Source organism: Nymphalis io, chromosome Z, assembly GCF_905147045.1.
Source record: "Nymphalis io chromosome Z, ilAglIoxx1.1, whole genome shotgun sequence".
In the NCBI taxonomy this organism is placed as follows: domain Eukaryota; kingdom Metazoa; phylum Arthropoda; class Insecta; order Lepidoptera; family Nymphalidae; genus Nymphalis; species Nymphalis io.
Window position 1 is genome coordinate 577,025 of NC_065918.1, and position 19,422 is coordinate 596,446.

A 19,422-nucleotide genomic window follows, 5' to 3' on the forward strand; every position below is an offset into this window, starting at 1 on the left:
ATTAAGATATATTTAGGTTAGTTGATTATTAACGCTTGAAATTAAACATACAAGAGATATTTTATTAATTAAAATTCATATAAAATAATCGGAGTCTTACAAATAGTTTTAGTAAATAGCTCATTTTGTCTCCCGCTTTTAGTAATAACCAGTTTTAGATTAAAAATTTTGAAACGACGAGTATTTGACAATTTCTCGAAGTCCCCGAAACGATGTCATCTATGCCTCGAAAACTGTTGCTATGTCTTAAAAATATATGAAATGTCTTTCAAATAGATTTCACGTAAGTCAAAGCCGATCGAGACATAATTATGTAATCGAATAATAAAAATGAAATGTCGTATCTAGATTTAACCAATTTTATTTAGATACAAAGAAAAACAAGACTGTTTACGTCTGATCTTAAATTAAGGTTATATCATTAAGCGCTATTCAAATGAAATCTACCTACGACGTAACGAGTTCGCAAATAAGCCAACTAATTGGATATGTTGAAATGATTCGACGCAGATATCTATCAAGACATCATAGAGCTGACCACTATACGGAAGCACAGACACGAGAAACGTTGGTTCCCACACTTTGATAATCTTTATGTAGTCGTAGATAGATGGCTGTACTGTGGTGAACATAAGATTATTGTAAACATACCCGTTACTTATTCTCCCGGGTGGGGGGAGGGGTTTTGAATTTTAATTATTATATAGTTCGTTCTACGACGTTTTTAATACAGTTAAAATAAGAAGTTTAATCACAACACTCACTAAGAAAGAGATAGCATTATTTTTATTCACGAATTGACTGGAGTATATTATTATTGATATTTGATTTTAAATTTTTATAATAAAAGCAAGCGATCAAATTACGGTACGTGCACGGTCAGACGTACATTTGCTCTGTAATAAATAAGGATTATTGCAAACAACTGTGTTGCCAACTTATCTTAACCAGCAATCATTAGATGCATTAGAGCATAAGCTCCAAATTTTCGTAAATAAAAGAGGTGAGACCTTAGCCCAGCAGTTGTACATGTCCAGGCTATTCTTTTGTATTTTCTTGCAAATGAGCCGTCAGTTGGCATAAGTCCCATTTTCTGTCTCCTGGGCCTGTAATGCACTGGTTCAATAACCCTTCAAACCGACACTTAACAATACTTTGAATGCTGTTTTGCGATACATTCACACAGAGGCTTGCCCAAAACATTGCCAATAGAAAAGTTTAAATAAAAAGTATTTAGCTTAGATATAACACCTATATACGTGCTACATATATACGTGCTTTTTTGTAACACATATAAACAAATAAATACCTTTTTACTTCATATTTACAAGTCATTCACATTGTTTAATACATTTATGAACTGATTTTTTTTCTCCTATCCTATTCACTTTAAGAATTCATATACTTGAACTTAGATTTACGTAAATATAATGTTTTTGAGCCTTAATCGCAGATTATAAATTCGATACCTTATGCTTAAGGCTTATTCTATTCGATGCTTAATTTGTTTTAATTAAGTCTTATTCATAAAACAAATTAGTAAAAAATCGCATACTTACACATTTAAAATGATTTAATGTAGTTCTTATTTAATTTACTTAACTATTTTAGTTGTTGCGTCAAAAGCGTTTAATAATATATTTACTCAAAACATTTGACGAGTTTACACTAATTAGTTAGTCGCCTCTAACCAATTCTCACAGAGGACGAAAGGTTGGTAAACAAATAATACAATTTTACAAACATTGCATATATGCTAAAACACTTTATATATTTTATTTATATACTTTATATATGTATGTAACTTGGTTTGAAAATGTTTCTTTTTACCTGGTGGTAGGGCTTGTACATTGTATTTCGCACGGGTATTGCTGCGTTCCGGTTTGATAGGTGAGTGAGCCAGTGTAACTACATGCCCAAGGAACATAACATCTCAGTGCAAAGATCAAAAATATAAGAAAATATTGGTTAAAAACTTTTATTAAAATCTAGTAATCGCTATTGTTATATATTATTATGTTCTTTCTTACGATTAATTATTTATTGTTTTTAACGTTTTAGTAATTCAGCTATATTTATTCGATAAATAAGTTCTAGAAAGTTCGATTTATTATTTACTAGCGGCCCGTCCTGACTTCGTTAGGGTGGAGCAATTATCATCATAGTAGATATTGCTTCGGTATAATTTATTTTGAAACAGGGAGTGTTCGACAAAAGTCGCACCAGCATAATCCCACTCCAGCAAACTCCCATAATTTTATATGTACTTCTCTTTTTAGTCTTATTTACGGCTTCTATTCACGAGCGGTGGCTCATCGTATATTCGTCCCACATTATGAGAGAGACCTCTTAAGAAATATTAACCATTCCCTATAGTGTAAAAGACAAATATATTCTAAGTTTGAGTGGCGTCACGATCATTGTATTTTTTATAAAGAGTTTTAATCTTAGAAATAATTAAATATATATATTAAAATCATAAACGTAAGTACTGTTTAACGTTTTCGATCACACCGCGCATTTTTCTAAACGTCGTAATTTCTAAACGAAGGTTCCGATTCTAATAATTTGAAGACGAATTTTACATGTACTGTATGTATAATCAACCTTAATTATAAAACTATTCATTTGCATAAGAATTAATATCATGATACGATTGTAAGCATCCTTGGATTCAACGCGGTTAGTGTTCTGTTTGACTAAATAATAAAACCAATTGCAATTATTGTGACGTAACATCGCCTCGCTTTTTGTAGGTAATGGTGAGTACTATATACATGCAATACGTTATTTTAAGTATCATCAGTAGTTTTCGCAGCTCACGACAAATAATTACATTTATAGGAACATTTTTGGTACTACATTATTGTAAATATAGTAAGGTAAATAAGTATCTCAAATTTTTTGAAAATAAAATTTAACCTATGTTACTCGTTGATAATGTAACTTTCTGTTGATAAAAGACTTTTTAAAACCGGTTTAGAAGTTTATAAGTTTATCAATTACAAACAAACGTACCAAAAGTCAAATTTTGTCTCTATAATATTAGTATATATAGTAAAAAAGCAGTTTTAAAATGTCGTAGAACATAAGTTATCAGTTTAAAAAAACTACACCTGAAATGCTTCGGGTATTTTTTCAATAATCCTATATATGTATATATAAAAGTAGAAGCATATCAGTGTTATTTATGTCATATAATATAGTCCAGGCGACGATCGTAAAAAACTTGTCAATTCCTAAACCAATGAAATTTTTAGAAAAGGTGGCTTATATTGAGATATATATTGTCGGTCATTCACTCTGAACTGGTATGACTTATATAATTGATACGAAGGATTCATAATAAAAAGGTTTTATAATTATTACATAAAGTCGTTTATGAGCTTAAAAGACGAATCCAACGTCAAATTAAATATGGTCCTTCCTACCTTTAACACGTTCAAGAAGTTGCCAACTCGTAAATTGATACATTTAATTGCAAACTGTTTTGTATACGTCATTACTAGTCATTTAATTCGTCGTTGCAGATTTTTAACCAATCGTAAAATAAGAAAATTGTATCAAGATCCGTTTTTTTTTAAATTTGTCGGCTCAGGAATACTAAGTTTTTTACAGTCGCCGATTCACTTATTTGGTTCGAAATATTTTTCTTTCGTCAGCTTTGTCACTATATATTTACCAAGTACTTGAGGGCGCGTGGGAGTTGTATTTCTTGGGATTAACTTTTTTGTGGTCATGTTTAATTTATTTAAAATATATTTATACTAAATATATAAAAGTTCGGTCTTCTAAAACATTAAAAATATTTACAAAATGTAATATAAATCGTTTCCTTTTTTAACTGACAAAAAAAATCGTTTGTTTTTTTTTAAATAAATAATTTAATTTAATAATAATTAATAAAATTATAAATTTGTTTTGTATTTTTAATGTTTTGGTTTAATCTCTTATGTCATACAAGTTAGTTTAAAACCCACAATCATTAGTTCTCTGTATCATGTCATCATATGAATGTAGTGTGTAATTTCATACTTAGTATTATTCGTCAGCATATCATTTATGCTGATTTTACTATTTCATTGTGTTTGTTTACATTAATTGCTTTGACAGTCAAAATGTTCATAGATGCTATTGATCATATTTCAGTTCAGTCAATGTATAGATGATTGGTACATTTTTTTTTATTTTCATTATTATATTTTTTTTGGTATATAGTTATCGACGTAACGGTAAGTGGTACATCTTAAATCTTAATTTCAATACTTATCATGGCAAAGACCTGCTAACCCATTATCATCGAGTTTTATGTCTCGGTGGTTCGATGTTTTATATAGTTATATAGAAGATGCGAGCCACATTTCGATTGGATTGCTCGATAGTTATTCTGAAATTTTTCTTGTATAATTTAAATTTGTGACCGAAAGTTAAATCATATTTCAAATAGTTTCTCACTGATTGTCTTAGACTTTTGTAAAGCTTTAAATTCAATAAATTGGCTGTATTTTTTGTACTGTAATATTTTCGGATAGCGAAAATTCTATTAAAAGGACAGTTTTAGTTTTTTTTTTTCGTCCATGGTAAAAATTTAAGTTATTATTTTAAATGATATATAATGTATAATCTAGACAAAAAGAAGCAATCTCCATCTCGGCGAGGATCGTCTACAGGAGACGGTGGAGGCGGTAGCAAGAATAGCACGCCGGCCCCGTCCCCGCAGCACTCCAGCGAATCGCACTCGCAGAACAAAGGTCAATAACTCGACATTTTTTTTAAATCTAGATAATTATATAGGTAACAGTTTTTTATTTTAGAAAACCGAGCGCACAGTTAGCTTCCTGGTGATATGTGATCACCAACTGACACTGTTCTATAACTACCCCTTACACTAATCATGATAATCTAAGATGTTATGTCGACCTTTGTGTCTGTAACGGCGTTTGACGGTAGAATAAGAATAATAATAATAATAATATCCTGGGACATTATTCACACACGGCCATCTGATCCCAAACTAAGCAGAGCTTGTACTATGGAAACCAGACAACTGATATACTACATATACTACCTTTTGTAAATACATACTTATATAAATAATTACACATAGACTCAGGACAAACAGACATGTTTATGCACACAAATGTCTGTCCTGGATAGGAATCGAACTCACAACCTTTGGCGTGAAAGGCAAGTATCTACCAACCTCGCCAATCGGTTCATCAGTGATAGTTGAGTGGTCGAGGTGGATTCGACACGCCTGCTAGCTCCGGTAAGTATTAAACAAAAATCCTTGTTTTTTTTTTTTAATTTTATGATTGATGTCTCAGGCTCCGGCGGATCCACACCGAGGGAAAACACCACAAAGATTCCGCTTCCGTCGGCGTCTCCTGGCGCCAAACAGCCAGAGACGGGAGGCGTCATTAGTTCCATTGCGTCAATAAACGCCTCCGTTGCGTCCATACCGATGCCACCGACGTAAGTATTATGTTATTTAAGTAATTTTACACCGTTGCCGTTTCAATGTTACTAACAAACAAGTCTTGTCTTGTATAGTAATAGGAAATTATGTTTGCATTTCAATTTATCAAAGCAGAAGTTATTTTTAGTTAATATCATTCAATAAGAGGAACACGAAAGTCCTATATATATATATACATATTTATATATATAATTTTTTTTAAAACAGGCCAGTCACTTCCACTGTCGTCCATGCGCCTATATCGAAACCGTCGATGTATCAAGAATCTGTGATCACCAACACTGACGCCATGGACACGAAGCAGACGAAGAAGAGGAAGGCGGTCACCGCCACCAACATGTCGATGACGCCTGTCGATTATGCGTCTACTACACCGCCGGCTGTGGTAATTATTGGGCATAGCATTAAAGGGTTGAATCAAAAAAATATTTATTCTGTAAATGTCACACACTACTAGAATTACCAAGTCTTATATTTCTTATGATTTACATTCAATTTAATATGGCGAGATGGCCCAGTTGTAAGAACGCGTGAATCTTAACCAGTGATCGTGGGTTCAAACCCGGGCGAGTACCACTGAATTTTCATGTGCTTAATTTGTTATTATAATTCATCTCGTGCTTTACGGTGAAGGAAAACATCGTGAGGAAACCTGCATTTGTCTAATTTCACTGAAATTCTGTCACAAGCTCCAAACCTTCTCCTCAAAAAGAGGAGAGGAGGCCTTTAGCCCAGCAGTGGGACATTCACAGGCTGTTATGGTATGGTACATTCAATGCAGGTTTTTGGCGTTTTCCATCATGTATGTGTTTGATACACACGATATCAATTACAATCGCTTGTCTGCCTGGATTTACGTTTGCTTCGGTTAAATGAAAATATATCTTATATTAAGAAAGTGTCGTTAAAAGTGATATTGATGTTGTGTTTTGTATTCGTTAAGCTGAGCGACATCAACCCCCAAAACGCGAGCAACGCCTGGGAAGCGTCGAACCACGGATCAAGTGACGCGAATATGGAAGGCGTTGAGAAAATTATAAAGAAGGTAAAATTATTCGTGATTTATATTTATTCGAATCAAACGCGTTTAAGAATGTAGATTTTTATTGAATTGGTTTTTGTGATTTTGGCTCTTTAGACCACGAATTAGTGTGGAGTGTTTATTATCTTCTGTTTCTGTGTCTTTATGTGCGTTGAATTGGCGCATTACCATATCACGTGATCAAACCAAAATCAATCTTAGTCTATAGTTTCCAAACCATCTATAGTTTCGTGAATTGATGTAATAAGTCATAAATGTAGCGTGGTTGGTGGATGCTTCGGCCTTTCACGCTGAAGGTTGTGGGTTCGATTCCCACCCAGGAAAGATATTTGTGTGCATGAACATGTCTGTTTTTCCTGAGTCTGGGTGTAATTATCTATATAAGTATGTATTCACAAAAGAAAAATAGTATATGTAGTATATCAGTTGTCTGGTTACCATAGTACAAGCTCTGTACAAGCTGATTTTGGGATCAGATGGCCGTGTTTGAATATCCCAGGATATTATTATTATTATTACTCTCATCATCAAAGGCAACAAAAACATTGTTGACAAGTGCTGTCGATGACTCTCGTTGTATGTTGTAATATTGTCTCGTGTCGCAGGCTAAGACGGATGGCACGGAGCCCGTGCCTGTTATGGCTCACTTCTCGAGCGTGAGCCCCGCTCCGCCGCCGCCGCCTCCCCCTCCCGCGCACAGCCCCAGGTACACCATTACGCGAATCTAACGAGCGCGCATGCACGAAGGTTATCTTTCCGCGATTTCCTCGGCAAGTTCTCCGCTGTTTTATTGTATTTATCGGACTTAATCTTTACTTTACTTTTCTATCTCACTTACAGGGAGGTAGCATGTAACATGCTAAGGTACCTTTGTCACGTTTACGCATATATGTGTTTATTTATAATAGTGTTCGACAAATTTGATAATATTTGCTACAGTATTTCTTATAAAAGGCTCCCCCCTCAGGCACCTGCCGAGTCCTATGCCAGGACCTAGCGGCTTGAACCAGATTACGAACATCAGGTCGCCGTCACAGCCGCAGGTGAATATTAACACAATTGTCTATGGCATGCTTGTATGAATCGATTACAATTATCTATACGAGTACTTGAAATTTTGTTTAGACTTTTTTTAAATACCAGAATATTTCCGAAAGATTACCAAAATAGTAGTATTAGTGATGTTTTACAAATGTTACAACAATTACAAATAGCATTATATATGGTTACCTGTTACCGAGAAAATGTTGACGTTTAAAAGTTGTGACGTCATTTTCTTGTGTTGCCCTATAAATAAACAAACAAACGTACAGAGACATCAGTGAAAAGTTTAATTTTAATATTGTTTACAGTTACAAATGTTTTTTTATACTTTGACTTTTATGTGGCTTTAAACTAAGTTCGAGAATTTTGCTTTTAATAATGCTTTATAATAAAAAGCATGAGTTATTTATACGCTTGACGATATTTTATGTGCTAAAGGCTTTTGTTTTAATAAAACAGTTCGGTTATTTTTTTTAATTTCGTTTTTTGGATCATAGCGTTTATTAAAACTATGTTTCGTTTGTGCTCACAGATTTCGGAGTAAGCTGAATGTCGGTTAGTTCTATTGAATGGTATGCTCGCACTTTGAAATCTGGTCACGCGGTATTTTTTTCTTGCGGCTTATAATCCGCGTACAAAATTTTAACTAACACGCACTGCGAATTATATTTCTCGCTATTTTTGTGAATTTCTACCAAGTTCTAATCCGATCGCGCCACGTGATTTTTTTTCGAGGAGCGGTCATTTCCGCAGTACACAAGACGTTTGCGCGAATTTAAATCGCAAGTGCGTGCTTCATACGATTACCTTATGTTGGAATAGTCGCGCTGCAAGATGTCGCAGTGCGAGCTAAGCCTTAGGGGTGTACACAAAGTAATTGCATAATAAAAAAAAATAGTGATTACGTTATTTAATTTATAATGATAAAAACTATGTGATTGGTTATTGAATATGATATTATTTAATATAAACTCCTTACATCGATTCAACGATATAATCTTAATATTAAACGAAAACTGTTTTAATATATATATTTTTTATTTTCTATATAAATTTTTTAATTTAAAAATTTTCTTATGGATCTGTTTGATCTTGATGACGTTTTGTTATCTGTTATCGATAAATCTCTTTTAAAGTTACGTCATTATTAGATTTATTTGTCATCTGTAATTGAACATGAGACTGTTTGCACGTACAATACGTGTGCGGCACCTACTTTATACACGCTTGGATGAACTAGATTAGATACATAATCGCAAAGTTTTTATCTAGCCTACTTCAAATCTGTTCTTTTCGTCGTATGTTCGTGTAATTCATTTTAATTATATTAACAAAAAAAAAAAAAAATCTCATAAAATTTACGCATGTGTTGGTAGCTTTTATTGTTTTTTTTTTATTATTATTATTAAATATAGTTTCTCTGTACGGTTAATGTATGAATTCTGAACAGAGTTGGCTTTGATCGGTGATAGTCAACAGTACATACAATAGTCTGTTGTAGGGTTTCTTGCTTAAGTTTAAGGAATTTACGATTTTACCTCATCATGTTTTTATCTTCTTAACAGTATAATTGATTCCCGTGTCGATATGTCATATTTTTGAATGAATTTCTGTTTCATTGCAATGTTTTAGTATAGATTATCAACGAATACATTTCAATATTTATATCAGTGAAATAATTAAATGGAAGTATTGTTTACATAGCAACATTGCTAAGTGAAATAGGGTATAAGCGGGTAGGCTGACTAATGCGCGGGTGTCATAGGGGTGCGGTAAGGAGCGGGAGGGGCCCGCTTCGCTGCTGGTGTCCGTGCCGCTGCCTTCCACCAGCCACGGGCTCAACCTCACCGCGCACGCGCACGCGCAGGTTCATGTACGCTATAGACGGTTGTACGCGGAACTATCGACATTATGTGATCTAGGATAATGATCGAATCTGTTTAAGAAGATCACTAATAATATAATTAACTGTTTGTAACGTGAAATTAAAAGTTAAGGGAGTTACGCGTACATCCGAATATGCTTTCATCACTAACAATATGACAGTTAGTTAACGCTGAGCAAAGCTTCATTTAAAAATCCATAGAGCTTTACTAACTATTTACGATATAAGATTTATATAAATTGCATGATGTAAGAACAATATACAAAGTTCCCTTGTATCAGTTGGACGGACGGCACCGGTTCACCCTCGGTCTCCGGACATAATATCATATATATACATACATACATTCGAATAGAACTGTTTGAATTTGGTCCGAATGTTTGAGTGGATGCCGACCACTTATTACTCGGTTTTTTTTTACACTTAATTGGTCAGCGTTTGACCGTTGACTTGCCTGATGTTAAGCATCGACACGGTCTAGGATGTAGCACGCTTGCCTATGAGAAACCTGTTCACTCTGAATTTGATGACACCGACATTGTACCTATCAGGAAATACATTTCCGCCAATCACCAGTACATTGTATAGCTGTGTCCCGGTTCGAATGATTATCGAGCCAATGTAATTTCAGACACGAGGACATAACATCTTGGTACTCATGGTGTAAATATTTACGATAACTAGTATAAGAATACAAAGGTGACCTACCATCCCATAGTCCATTATTGAATGTACATTACAAACACGATACAATTATATATAAAATAGATTTATAAAGTAGTCATTTTACCGACAACCAGTTACGCATTTTTATTTGTTACCATTTCATAGCTAATAACAAATTAACGTCTGAATAACTTTTTATTAAGACTTTCGTTAAAGCTAATATAACTCTGAATTTCAATTATAATTTGATCTCGATCTTTATAATCTTTGATGTTAAACGATTTTGAAACTTATTGCTTATGTAGAAAGCTGGTCTAAGTCAATTAAAGCTGGTCTAAAGTAAACATAAGAATCGAGTGCATTAGATGTGTGACACTAATCCCGAACCATTTAAAAGATTTGTCTGAAAATAAAAACTGTTGAAACAAGAGCAAATCAGGCGGACGACCGTAGTCGAAATGCATGTCCGAATTATTATTTGATAAGATTAATAACTTTTTGATACTATAATTATCAAAATAGTACCATGTACGAGTTTATAAACACTTAACTCGATTGCAAAGCCACTACTGCGGCCACTACACTGTGTGTACTGGTGATAACTGTAATAACGCCAGTGTACATTGTATTACTTTACTAGAAATAAAGTATTTATTTGACGAATATAAATTCGTTTATTCAATATGAACGTTTCGTATTTTTAACGTTCGGCGAAAGAAACTCGTAAAATTAATTCGCTCTTCATTCGACGTTTTCGATTTCGGTACTTGAGTTTGAAGACAAATAATTATGATTACGTTTTTGGTTTTCATATATTTGGTTATTGAATAATTAAAATATACATATCACGTGACTGCTGACTCTCCACGATTGCTTGTGATGTCATAATGTACTTAAATGACCGATGGTGAGAGCGAGCGAGCGATAAATAAATAACTTATTAGCTACGTCACGACTTAGCTGTCGGAAAGTTAAGCTATTTCACGAGGTGACGTCACAGGCCCCAGACACATCAACGCGTTATTTGTAATTAACATTAACAGTTTTACTTTACTTAATAAAAACAACGGGAAAGCATTCGTCCTACAATATATTCGTTTCACAAACAGACAAGACGATATTTTCAATAGTTTTATTTGTGGTATCTGTATATATACTTCGATAATAAAGTATTAAAAAGTAGTTAATAGGTATAATATATATATAATTTAAATAATTGTTCAATCGAAAATCGATGCGCTTTTACAATTTCATTATTAACTGCGGGCGTGGTTAAGTAAATAAGACGTGCGCACTACATTTGCGATAGGGGTTCGTGTCGCACATGTCATGTTTACTCGGCTCTTGTCTATGACCGACATTAGTGAAAAAAAAAATGTTACGCGGTGAAGAAATAAGAGATTGTCTTTACTCGTACAAGTATATATATTTAAGTATTTTAATTATAAATATATAGTTTACACATTTAATTGTATCGTTTTGTCTCTTTTTTATATAAAAGATAAAATGTAAGCGAGAAAGAGAATGTGTGCTTTATAATTTATGAGTGTATATATATTTATTATAACATATCGTGTTTTGTAGATGCACCAGCCCCAGGACATGGCTGTTGGTCCAGCTCATATTTTCCATCAGCTTCATAAACAGGTAGATACTTGATATATATATATTTTGTGAGATATACTAATACTAGCCGCCCGTTCCGACTTCGTACGAGTGATATATGAATTTTATTTGGGTTTAATCTAAACCATCCGCTGACCTTCTTAAAAAAACGCGTAGTTCATCAAAATCGTTCGTCGCTTACGAGTCCACTGGTATAAATATACGACGCTTCCCCCTTCCTTCATAAGTCCACGCTGCTGCTGGCTCTCGATGTCACCGCCTAACTGTGACATCAATTCCATCGCGAACAAAGAAATTTGGCAACTCCTTTCTTTGTCGCACTTCCAAAAAATGGAATTCCTTACCAGCTCACGTATTCCCCTCCTCTTATAAACCGGGTTCCTTCAAACGAGGCGTGAAGAGGCATCTTGCGGGCTGGCAAGGCGAAGGCGGCTAGTGCAGAACATTCTTTCCGTCTGTACTGGCCGTCGTCGCGTTTGGACTCTACTACCACTTACCATCAGGTGGAGTAGAGTCATTTGCCCGCCCGGCTTGTATAAAAAAAATACGAGTGTGAATCAAACGAACAATTAAGTTCGGCGCTAACCGGTTACTTTTACATTATCGTGCAACTTAGTCGTACATGCACATGTCTATTTGAAATACTTAGTACTTGTATTATTAAATAAAATATTTAAAGAAATTTATAAAAGGAAGCATTATTATACTAACATAAGATGTCGTGCCGAGGTGGCTCATTGTGTTTTTAAAAAGGTCGTGGGTTTTATTCCGATTAAAACAATCGTGTTTTTATTTGTTTTTAAATAAGCGATCGTACGAAATGCATGTTTCCTTTCATAATCCGCTTGTCGTTTCATATAAAAGTCGAAATTACTCAATGAACTTACTAAGCTAAGTAAGTTACTTTCGTGCGATTGTCATTAAAACAGTCCCTTCCAATTATAGTTATGAAGTTTAAATTTATAACAAAACACAATTACAATTTAGATGTCTCTCACTTAACGTGACGATAGACAATTAATTAATAGAAGATTACACACACACACACACACCCACACACACACACACACACACACACACACACACCCACACACACACACCCACACACACACACACACACATAAACTTACTACGGAGGTATATTTTTAAAGTTAGGTTAGTGATAATAATTAATAATATAATGTTATGTTTGGCATTTCGATTATAAGTTAAAAAATCTATGACATCAAATTTATAAAACACATGTGCACTTCGCGAATGTTTAATGTTTCTAAAAATAACAGCTTCACTGTACATATGTACTTACTTCGCGGCTTTATTTTGGCACATATTTGTAAATTATGATAATTAAAACAATGTGATTTTTTATTGAGCTTTAAATGAATATTTTAAAATTTCAATTCTATGATATTCAATACACTATTGCGTCATAAAAAAGAAAGACGGAGAATTAACAGCTTAGTGGAGTTAAAACAATAAATGAATAGACAGTCCAGAATGCATTTTGTAAACGTTTTATCATTGTTGCTTAAAATAAAAATAAAAGCTTCGAGCGTAATTAGTGACGTCTTCATTTAAACAAATACATAAGACAAGTCTTAAGACAAAACGTCCGTACACATAAGAACTAGAAAATATAAAGTTCCAAGAACAAGTCGTTAGCAGACACCCTAAGCTAAGACGATTAAAATATTGCGATTTACCTGACCATCCCCTTGGTTACCTGTGCACGCGCAGGATCCCATATGTTTATCCGCCATTCACAGTCTATTCATTCAGTCGCGCCACAGCGTCGGTTTCGGCAACATCTGCCACCCAGTGGCTTAAAAATTACACTTGACATCATGTGCGTTATAATGAAGTCACACTTAAACACAGTTTATAAAATAACCATCCTTATTACTGACATCATTAGCTCCAATATCACTTGGATATTGTAAAATGGTGAGTCGAAATTAGTTTATTATCAATTGTAACAGTTTGTGCGTACAGTTTGAGATAAATAATATAATGGGGAGTATAGTTTGAATATTTGCCTTATCCTGGAGACGCACACGTGCACATTCAACTAATATAAACATTATATATGTATATATATAAACACTTAGATAGAAGTCGTCGTATGTTATTCTTATTGCGAAGTGCTCTTTTAGATTGTATTTTCCTATTTCCTCCTTTACGATTAATGATACATTATTACTATTGTTATTATATTATGACAATTAATCCATAAATGTTAAGCGAAGGTGTCATCGAACTAATGTAATGAATATCGGCTGAATTTAATTGAAAAACTCAACGCACTAGTGTTGATTAAACATCGAATTAATATACTTATTATTTTATTTTTATCGTAACGACTACATTAGTCGCTTGAAATTTAGTTCATTAGCGACTGAATCATCAAAACAGGCAAATTACTTAAATAATTTTCCTTAAATAGCAGTCATTAGGTATCGTAGTATGCGTTAAACATTTAATTTAAAAAGTATCGAATATCTATAAAACCCGGTAAAGTATAATTTAAAAAAGTAATCATACGATATTCTGATCGCAGCGATTGGCCGACATCGTTTCGCATAATTTCCAAATCACACATTAATCCGTCTGTTACATTTGCTGCTGTAATTATATAAATGAGAAATTTAATCACACGTGACCTTGTTCAGTTAATTCAGAAACAATCTTAATAGAGCTAAAAGGTAATACGCTTCATGTATTACGACATTTTTTTAAGAAGCGGGAGGTCCTAATCTGAAGTTCACCTAGATTTTATAAGCTTTTCTTTAAATGGTTAGACATTATTAAGAAGTGATTATCAATATCTAATATTACTTGTGTTCCGTTACCAGGCTGCCATGGAACCCACGGTGTCTGGTCATTCCCCGCACGGCGTCTCCGGTCGCGGATCCTGGGGAGGTTTGAACGTAGCCTACGAGATGCAGGACCCGAACAAGCCCGGGTTAGTACATTTATATAAAATTTACGTACGTATATATTAAATGAAGCTAATTCTATGCTAAACACTTACGGCCATACTTATAAACGTTTCTTAGCGGCGGTTTAGCTAGACACTGATTTCTCTCTTTCTGTCATTATCGATTTGACATTCGAAAGAAGAAGACAAAAATATCGTTTTCACTAATCACCCGCTAAACAATGTTTATAAATAGGGTCGAGGACATTGTCGTGCACTTTACAATACACACCCTGTGTCCATTATTTTTACCGTATTGTGTTACGGCAAAAACACACACAGACAGACACACAGAACAAAACTATTTACCGCGTCCTTGACACATGTGTCGACTGACACAAATCGAGCGACTATAATGAAGGGTTGTTAACGACAAAACTAATGCGCTATGCCGATATTCCTATAATTTATTTAATTTGCTTGGCGATTCATGTGTAAAATTGTGATGGTTTTTTTTTAAACTGCTCGCTAGCGATAGTAATGTTGAAAAGTGTAATATATTGCGATGGTTGTAACTTTTCGTAGTGTAATTTGTCTTTACAAGGAATTTAAACGCAAAATATTTTACTTATTTTAGTTGTATTAGCATATTTTTAGTGACGCAATTAGTGACGAAATATTAAAATAAATACGTAAACATCGACGTTGACTGATATTTAATTGTAAGGCGTATGCGATGTAGAACATTTTCATAATTATTTTAATTACATAATTATCTTTAATGAATTTTCAATTGTTATTGTTTTAATAGTAAGTCGAGATGGCCCAGTGGTAAGAACGCGTGAATCTTAACCGATGAACGTGGGTTCAAACCCGGGCAAGCACCTCTGAATTTTCATGTGCTTAATTTCTGTTTATAATTCATCTCGTGCTTTTGGTGAAGGAAAACATCGTGAGGAAACCTGCATGTGTCTAATTTCATCGAAATTCTGCCACGTGTGTATTCCACCAACCCGCATTGGAGTAGCGTGGTGGAATAAGCTCCAAACCTTCTCCTCAAAAAGGGAGAGGAGGCCTTAGCTCAGCAGTGGGACATTTACAGGCTGTTACTTACTTACTTACTACGAAGAGCTAATGTGCAAGCGGATCCCAAAAAAGGGGATCGGTCTGACCCGGCAAATTATCGGCCAATAGCTATCACCTCAGTACTTTGTAAGGTGATGGAACGGATTTTAAACAACCAACTGATCCATTACCTAGAAGATCACTGTCTGATTAATGATCGTCAGTACGGGTTTCGACCAAAACGGTCCACAGGTGATCTTCTAGCGTACGTAACACACCTCTGGGGTGAAGCTATCGACAAGCATGGAGAATCGTTGGCTGTCAGCCTCGATATCTCCAAGGCTTTCGACAGGGTTTGGCACAGAAGTCTTCTCTCCAAGCTACCGGCATATGGTCTGCCTGCTCAGCTATGCACCTGGATTGCCAGCTTCCTACACAAGCGTAGCCTTCGTGTTTTAGTTGATGGTTGCGCTTCACAATTCTATGTAGTGAATGCTGGGGTCCCCCAGGGATCTGTGCTATCTCCCACACTCTTTCTTTTGCATATCAATGATATGCTCTCTCTTGGGAACATACATTGCTATGCAGACGATAGTACAGCGCACGGTGGATACCACGGACGCGCAGTGGCTGGGCGGGCGGAAACTGAGGAGAGGCGGGAGAATCTTGTCATTGAACTCGATAGGACGTTAGAGCTCATCGCCAAATGGAGCTCTGATAATCTTGTTGAGTTTAATGCCAAGAAAACACAGGTATGCGCTCTCACGGCGAAAAAGTCAACATTTTCCCCTCTTCCCTCCCTCTGTGGTACTCCGCTGGTGATGCAAAGCAAAATCGCCATGCTGGGGATTGACGTTCGCTGCGACCTTAGTCCAAGGGATTACATCGAGGCTGTTATAAAAACAGCTTCACGGAAACTCGGAGTTCTGAACAAGGTGCGGCGCTTTTTCACGCCACAACAACTGTGCCTGCTGTACAAAACACAGGTACGGTCTTGCGTGGAATATTGCTCGCACCTTTGGGATGGCTCCGCTAAGTACCTACTTGAGGCCTTGGACCGGTTGCAGCGACGTGCCGTACGCATTATTGGCGACGTAAAGGTCACAAACACCCTTGAACCTTTACAATTGCGTCGTGAGATAGCAGCACTGAGCGCTTTCTATCGACTGTATCACGGCGAGTGCTCTGAGGAATTATTCTCTCTAATTCCTGCTTCCCCCTTCCTTCTTAAGTCCACGCGAGCTGGTTCTCGATGTCACCGCCTAACTGTGACATCAATTCCATCGCGCACAAAGAAATTTGGCAACTCCTTTCTTTGTCGCACTACCAAAGAATGGAATTCCTTACCAGCTCACGTGTTCCCCTCCTCTTACAACCCGGGTTCCTTCAAACGAGGCGTGAAGAGGCATCTTGCGGGCCGGCAAGGCGTAGGCGGCTAGTGCAGAACGTTTTTCCCGTCTGTACTGGCCGTCGTCGCGTTTGGACTCTACTACCACCTACCATCAGGTGGAGTAGAGTCATTTGCCCTCCCGGCGAATATAAAAAAAAACAAAAAACTTATTGTTTTAATGAGTACATTAAAGTGCTTGTTAACTTTGCTAATTAATCTGAAGAGTTCGTTCGAAATTTTTAATGATTTTTTGTATGGAAATTTTAGTCTTTATACAATAGTGAAATGGGTGTTCGTAAATATGTCCTTTATAATATTATTATATAGTAATTAATAATAAGTTTAATATTGCGAGTGGCGAATTGCAATAGCGAAGTTAATGACCAACGATAATATGATAATATTAGGTTTTATTTAATAAGAATACGAAATATAATATTCATGTTATTATCGGTTTGTATACAATTATATAAATGTATGTAACACCTGATGGTAAGCAGTCACCAACGCCCATAGACATTGGCATTGTAAGAAATGTTAACAATCGCCTACATCACCAATGCGCCACCAACCTTCGGAACTAAGATGTTTTGTCCCTTGTGCCTGTAATTACAATGGCTCACACACCTCACTCACTCAAATCGGTACACAACAATACCGCTGTTCTGCGGTAGAATATCTGATGAGTGGGTGGTACATACCCAGACGAGTTTGCACAAAGCCCTACGACCAGTAAGATATATCGTATCTTTGTTGTTTATCGTCTGATTCAATGATTTATTGATACTGTTAGTTCTGACTATTTGATTTTGTAAACAATAAGTTTCCCATTCTGGCGTTGCCAAAGTGTCCCATGATCGAGTATCGCTATAATATAAGCTAAGCTAATTTCTCCTACGATACCCGTTGTCGTTCTTAGAAAGGGCCACAGTGATAACATGATCAGCTCCTCACCGTGGGATCTATTTCTTTTAACCGTAATTACCGTTTGTATACATACGCACGCGATAATAATTAATACGGAAATGTAATTAAAAAAATATTTAATATCGCCGTTATGTATTGTATATTATATGGAAAAGTTCGTTCTAAATTACTAGAAAAATCTTCAATCGACCAGCACTACTTACGGTGCACTAAATGCGTTGTCGATAAATTTTAATACAATCGGATCGAACCATTACTCTATAAAGAAGTTCAATCAATTGAAAGTAAACCCGCGTCTCAATTATTTCTCTCGACGAAGCAAAATTAGCGCGTTAAATGTTAGATGAAGTTGCTAATAATTTTTTTTAAAAAAGGCTTACCCTATTTTTTAATGAGGGTACCAATCGCTAAGTACCTAGGCTACATCTAAGAAACTGCCTCGTTAGTCTAGTGGCTTGATGTAAGGCCGCAGACCCGGAGGTCCTGGGTTCAATTCCCAGGTCGGGCCAATAAAAAGTTATTGGGTTATATTTTTATGACAGAAACTAATAAATAATTTGGTTTATATTTTTCTGTCAGAAAATTACAGCCCGGAGTCCGGAAGTTGGAAGTGTGTACCCTCCCATGCCTCGGAAAGCACGTAAAGCCCAACGGCTTTTCGTGCTTTCCGCAGGACCAACGTCCTGCGCCTGAACTCTTTACGGTCGTGTCGGATAGCCGTCACATCGGATTATAAGTGTTAGGGAATAGAGAGTGCACCTGTGTTTGCGCACACACTTGTGCATTATAATATTTCCTGCGTAGTTGGCTAATCTCTCTTGTGATTGGCCGCCGTGGCCGAAATCGGTCTGGAGGGCATTATTACATCTAAGGAATTATGTTAGGGTCTTCTGGATCTAATATATTAATTTCACCAAATGAAACGCTTATAGTGTTAATAATAATTATTATTAAATATATGATACGAATGTTTGACTTAACGACTATATATTTCAATATCTTACTTCAAATTAAATTTCAGTTATGTGTATAACTGAAATTTTCACTTCTGATGCTTGTAATAAAATATGCTATAAGTAATATTTTATTTCATGTTTCATTTGTCTTCGAAGTGACAGCCGAATAAAATATTTTTTTTTTTTTAAAGTTATATTATTAAAGAACTTTTTGTTTATATTTATATTAAACTTAGTCGGTTGACAATTAAATGTCACGTTGTTAACGTTGCTCAGGTGCCTCTGGAATTTCGACTCTGACAGGATTCTTTGATAAAATTCTATTGTTAAAAATTCAACAAAGTACCATATAAATGACAAGAAAAATAAAAAAAACGAACAAAAAGGCAATTTCGTAATTTGACTTTTGTCTTTGCCTGTTTGTT

The 19,422-nt window shown here is 35.3% G+C and overlaps 1 protein-coding gene across 10 annotated transcripts in view; it reads left to right on the forward strand.

Annotated features, from left to right (window-relative positions):
- LOC126780190 (protein AF-10) overlaps positions 1 to 19,422 on the forward strand; it is a 41,264-nt gene that overhangs the window by 9,868 nt on the left and 11,974 nt on the right. For 5 of the 10 annotated variants that reach the window (XM_050504436.1, XM_050504435.1, XM_050504437.1 and 2 more), the window contains 10 exons: positions 511 to 567; positions 4,629 to 4,751; positions 5,328 to 5,475; positions 5,687 to 5,864; positions 6,423 to 6,524; positions 7,127 to 7,227; positions 7,489 to 7,564; positions 9,331 to 9,438; positions 11,701 to 11,763; positions 14,595 to 14,704. In XM_050504436.1, the coding sequence (XP_050360393.1) occupies positions 511 to 567; positions 4,629 to 4,751; positions 5,328 to 5,475; positions 5,687 to 5,864; positions 6,423 to 6,524; positions 7,127 to 7,227; positions 7,489 to 7,564; positions 9,331 to 9,438; positions 11,701 to 11,763; positions 14,595 to 14,704 (1,066 nt within the window). The remainder of the gene's footprint in view (positions 1 to 510; positions 568 to 4,628; positions 4,752 to 5,327; positions 5,476 to 5,686; positions 5,865 to 6,422; positions 6,525 to 7,126; positions 7,228 to 7,488; positions 7,565 to 9,330; positions 9,439 to 11,700; positions 11,764 to 14,594; positions 14,705 to 19,422) is intronic. The other 5 variants (XM_050504439.1, XM_050504443.1, XM_050504438.1 and 2 more) reach the window with 4 other exon arrangements.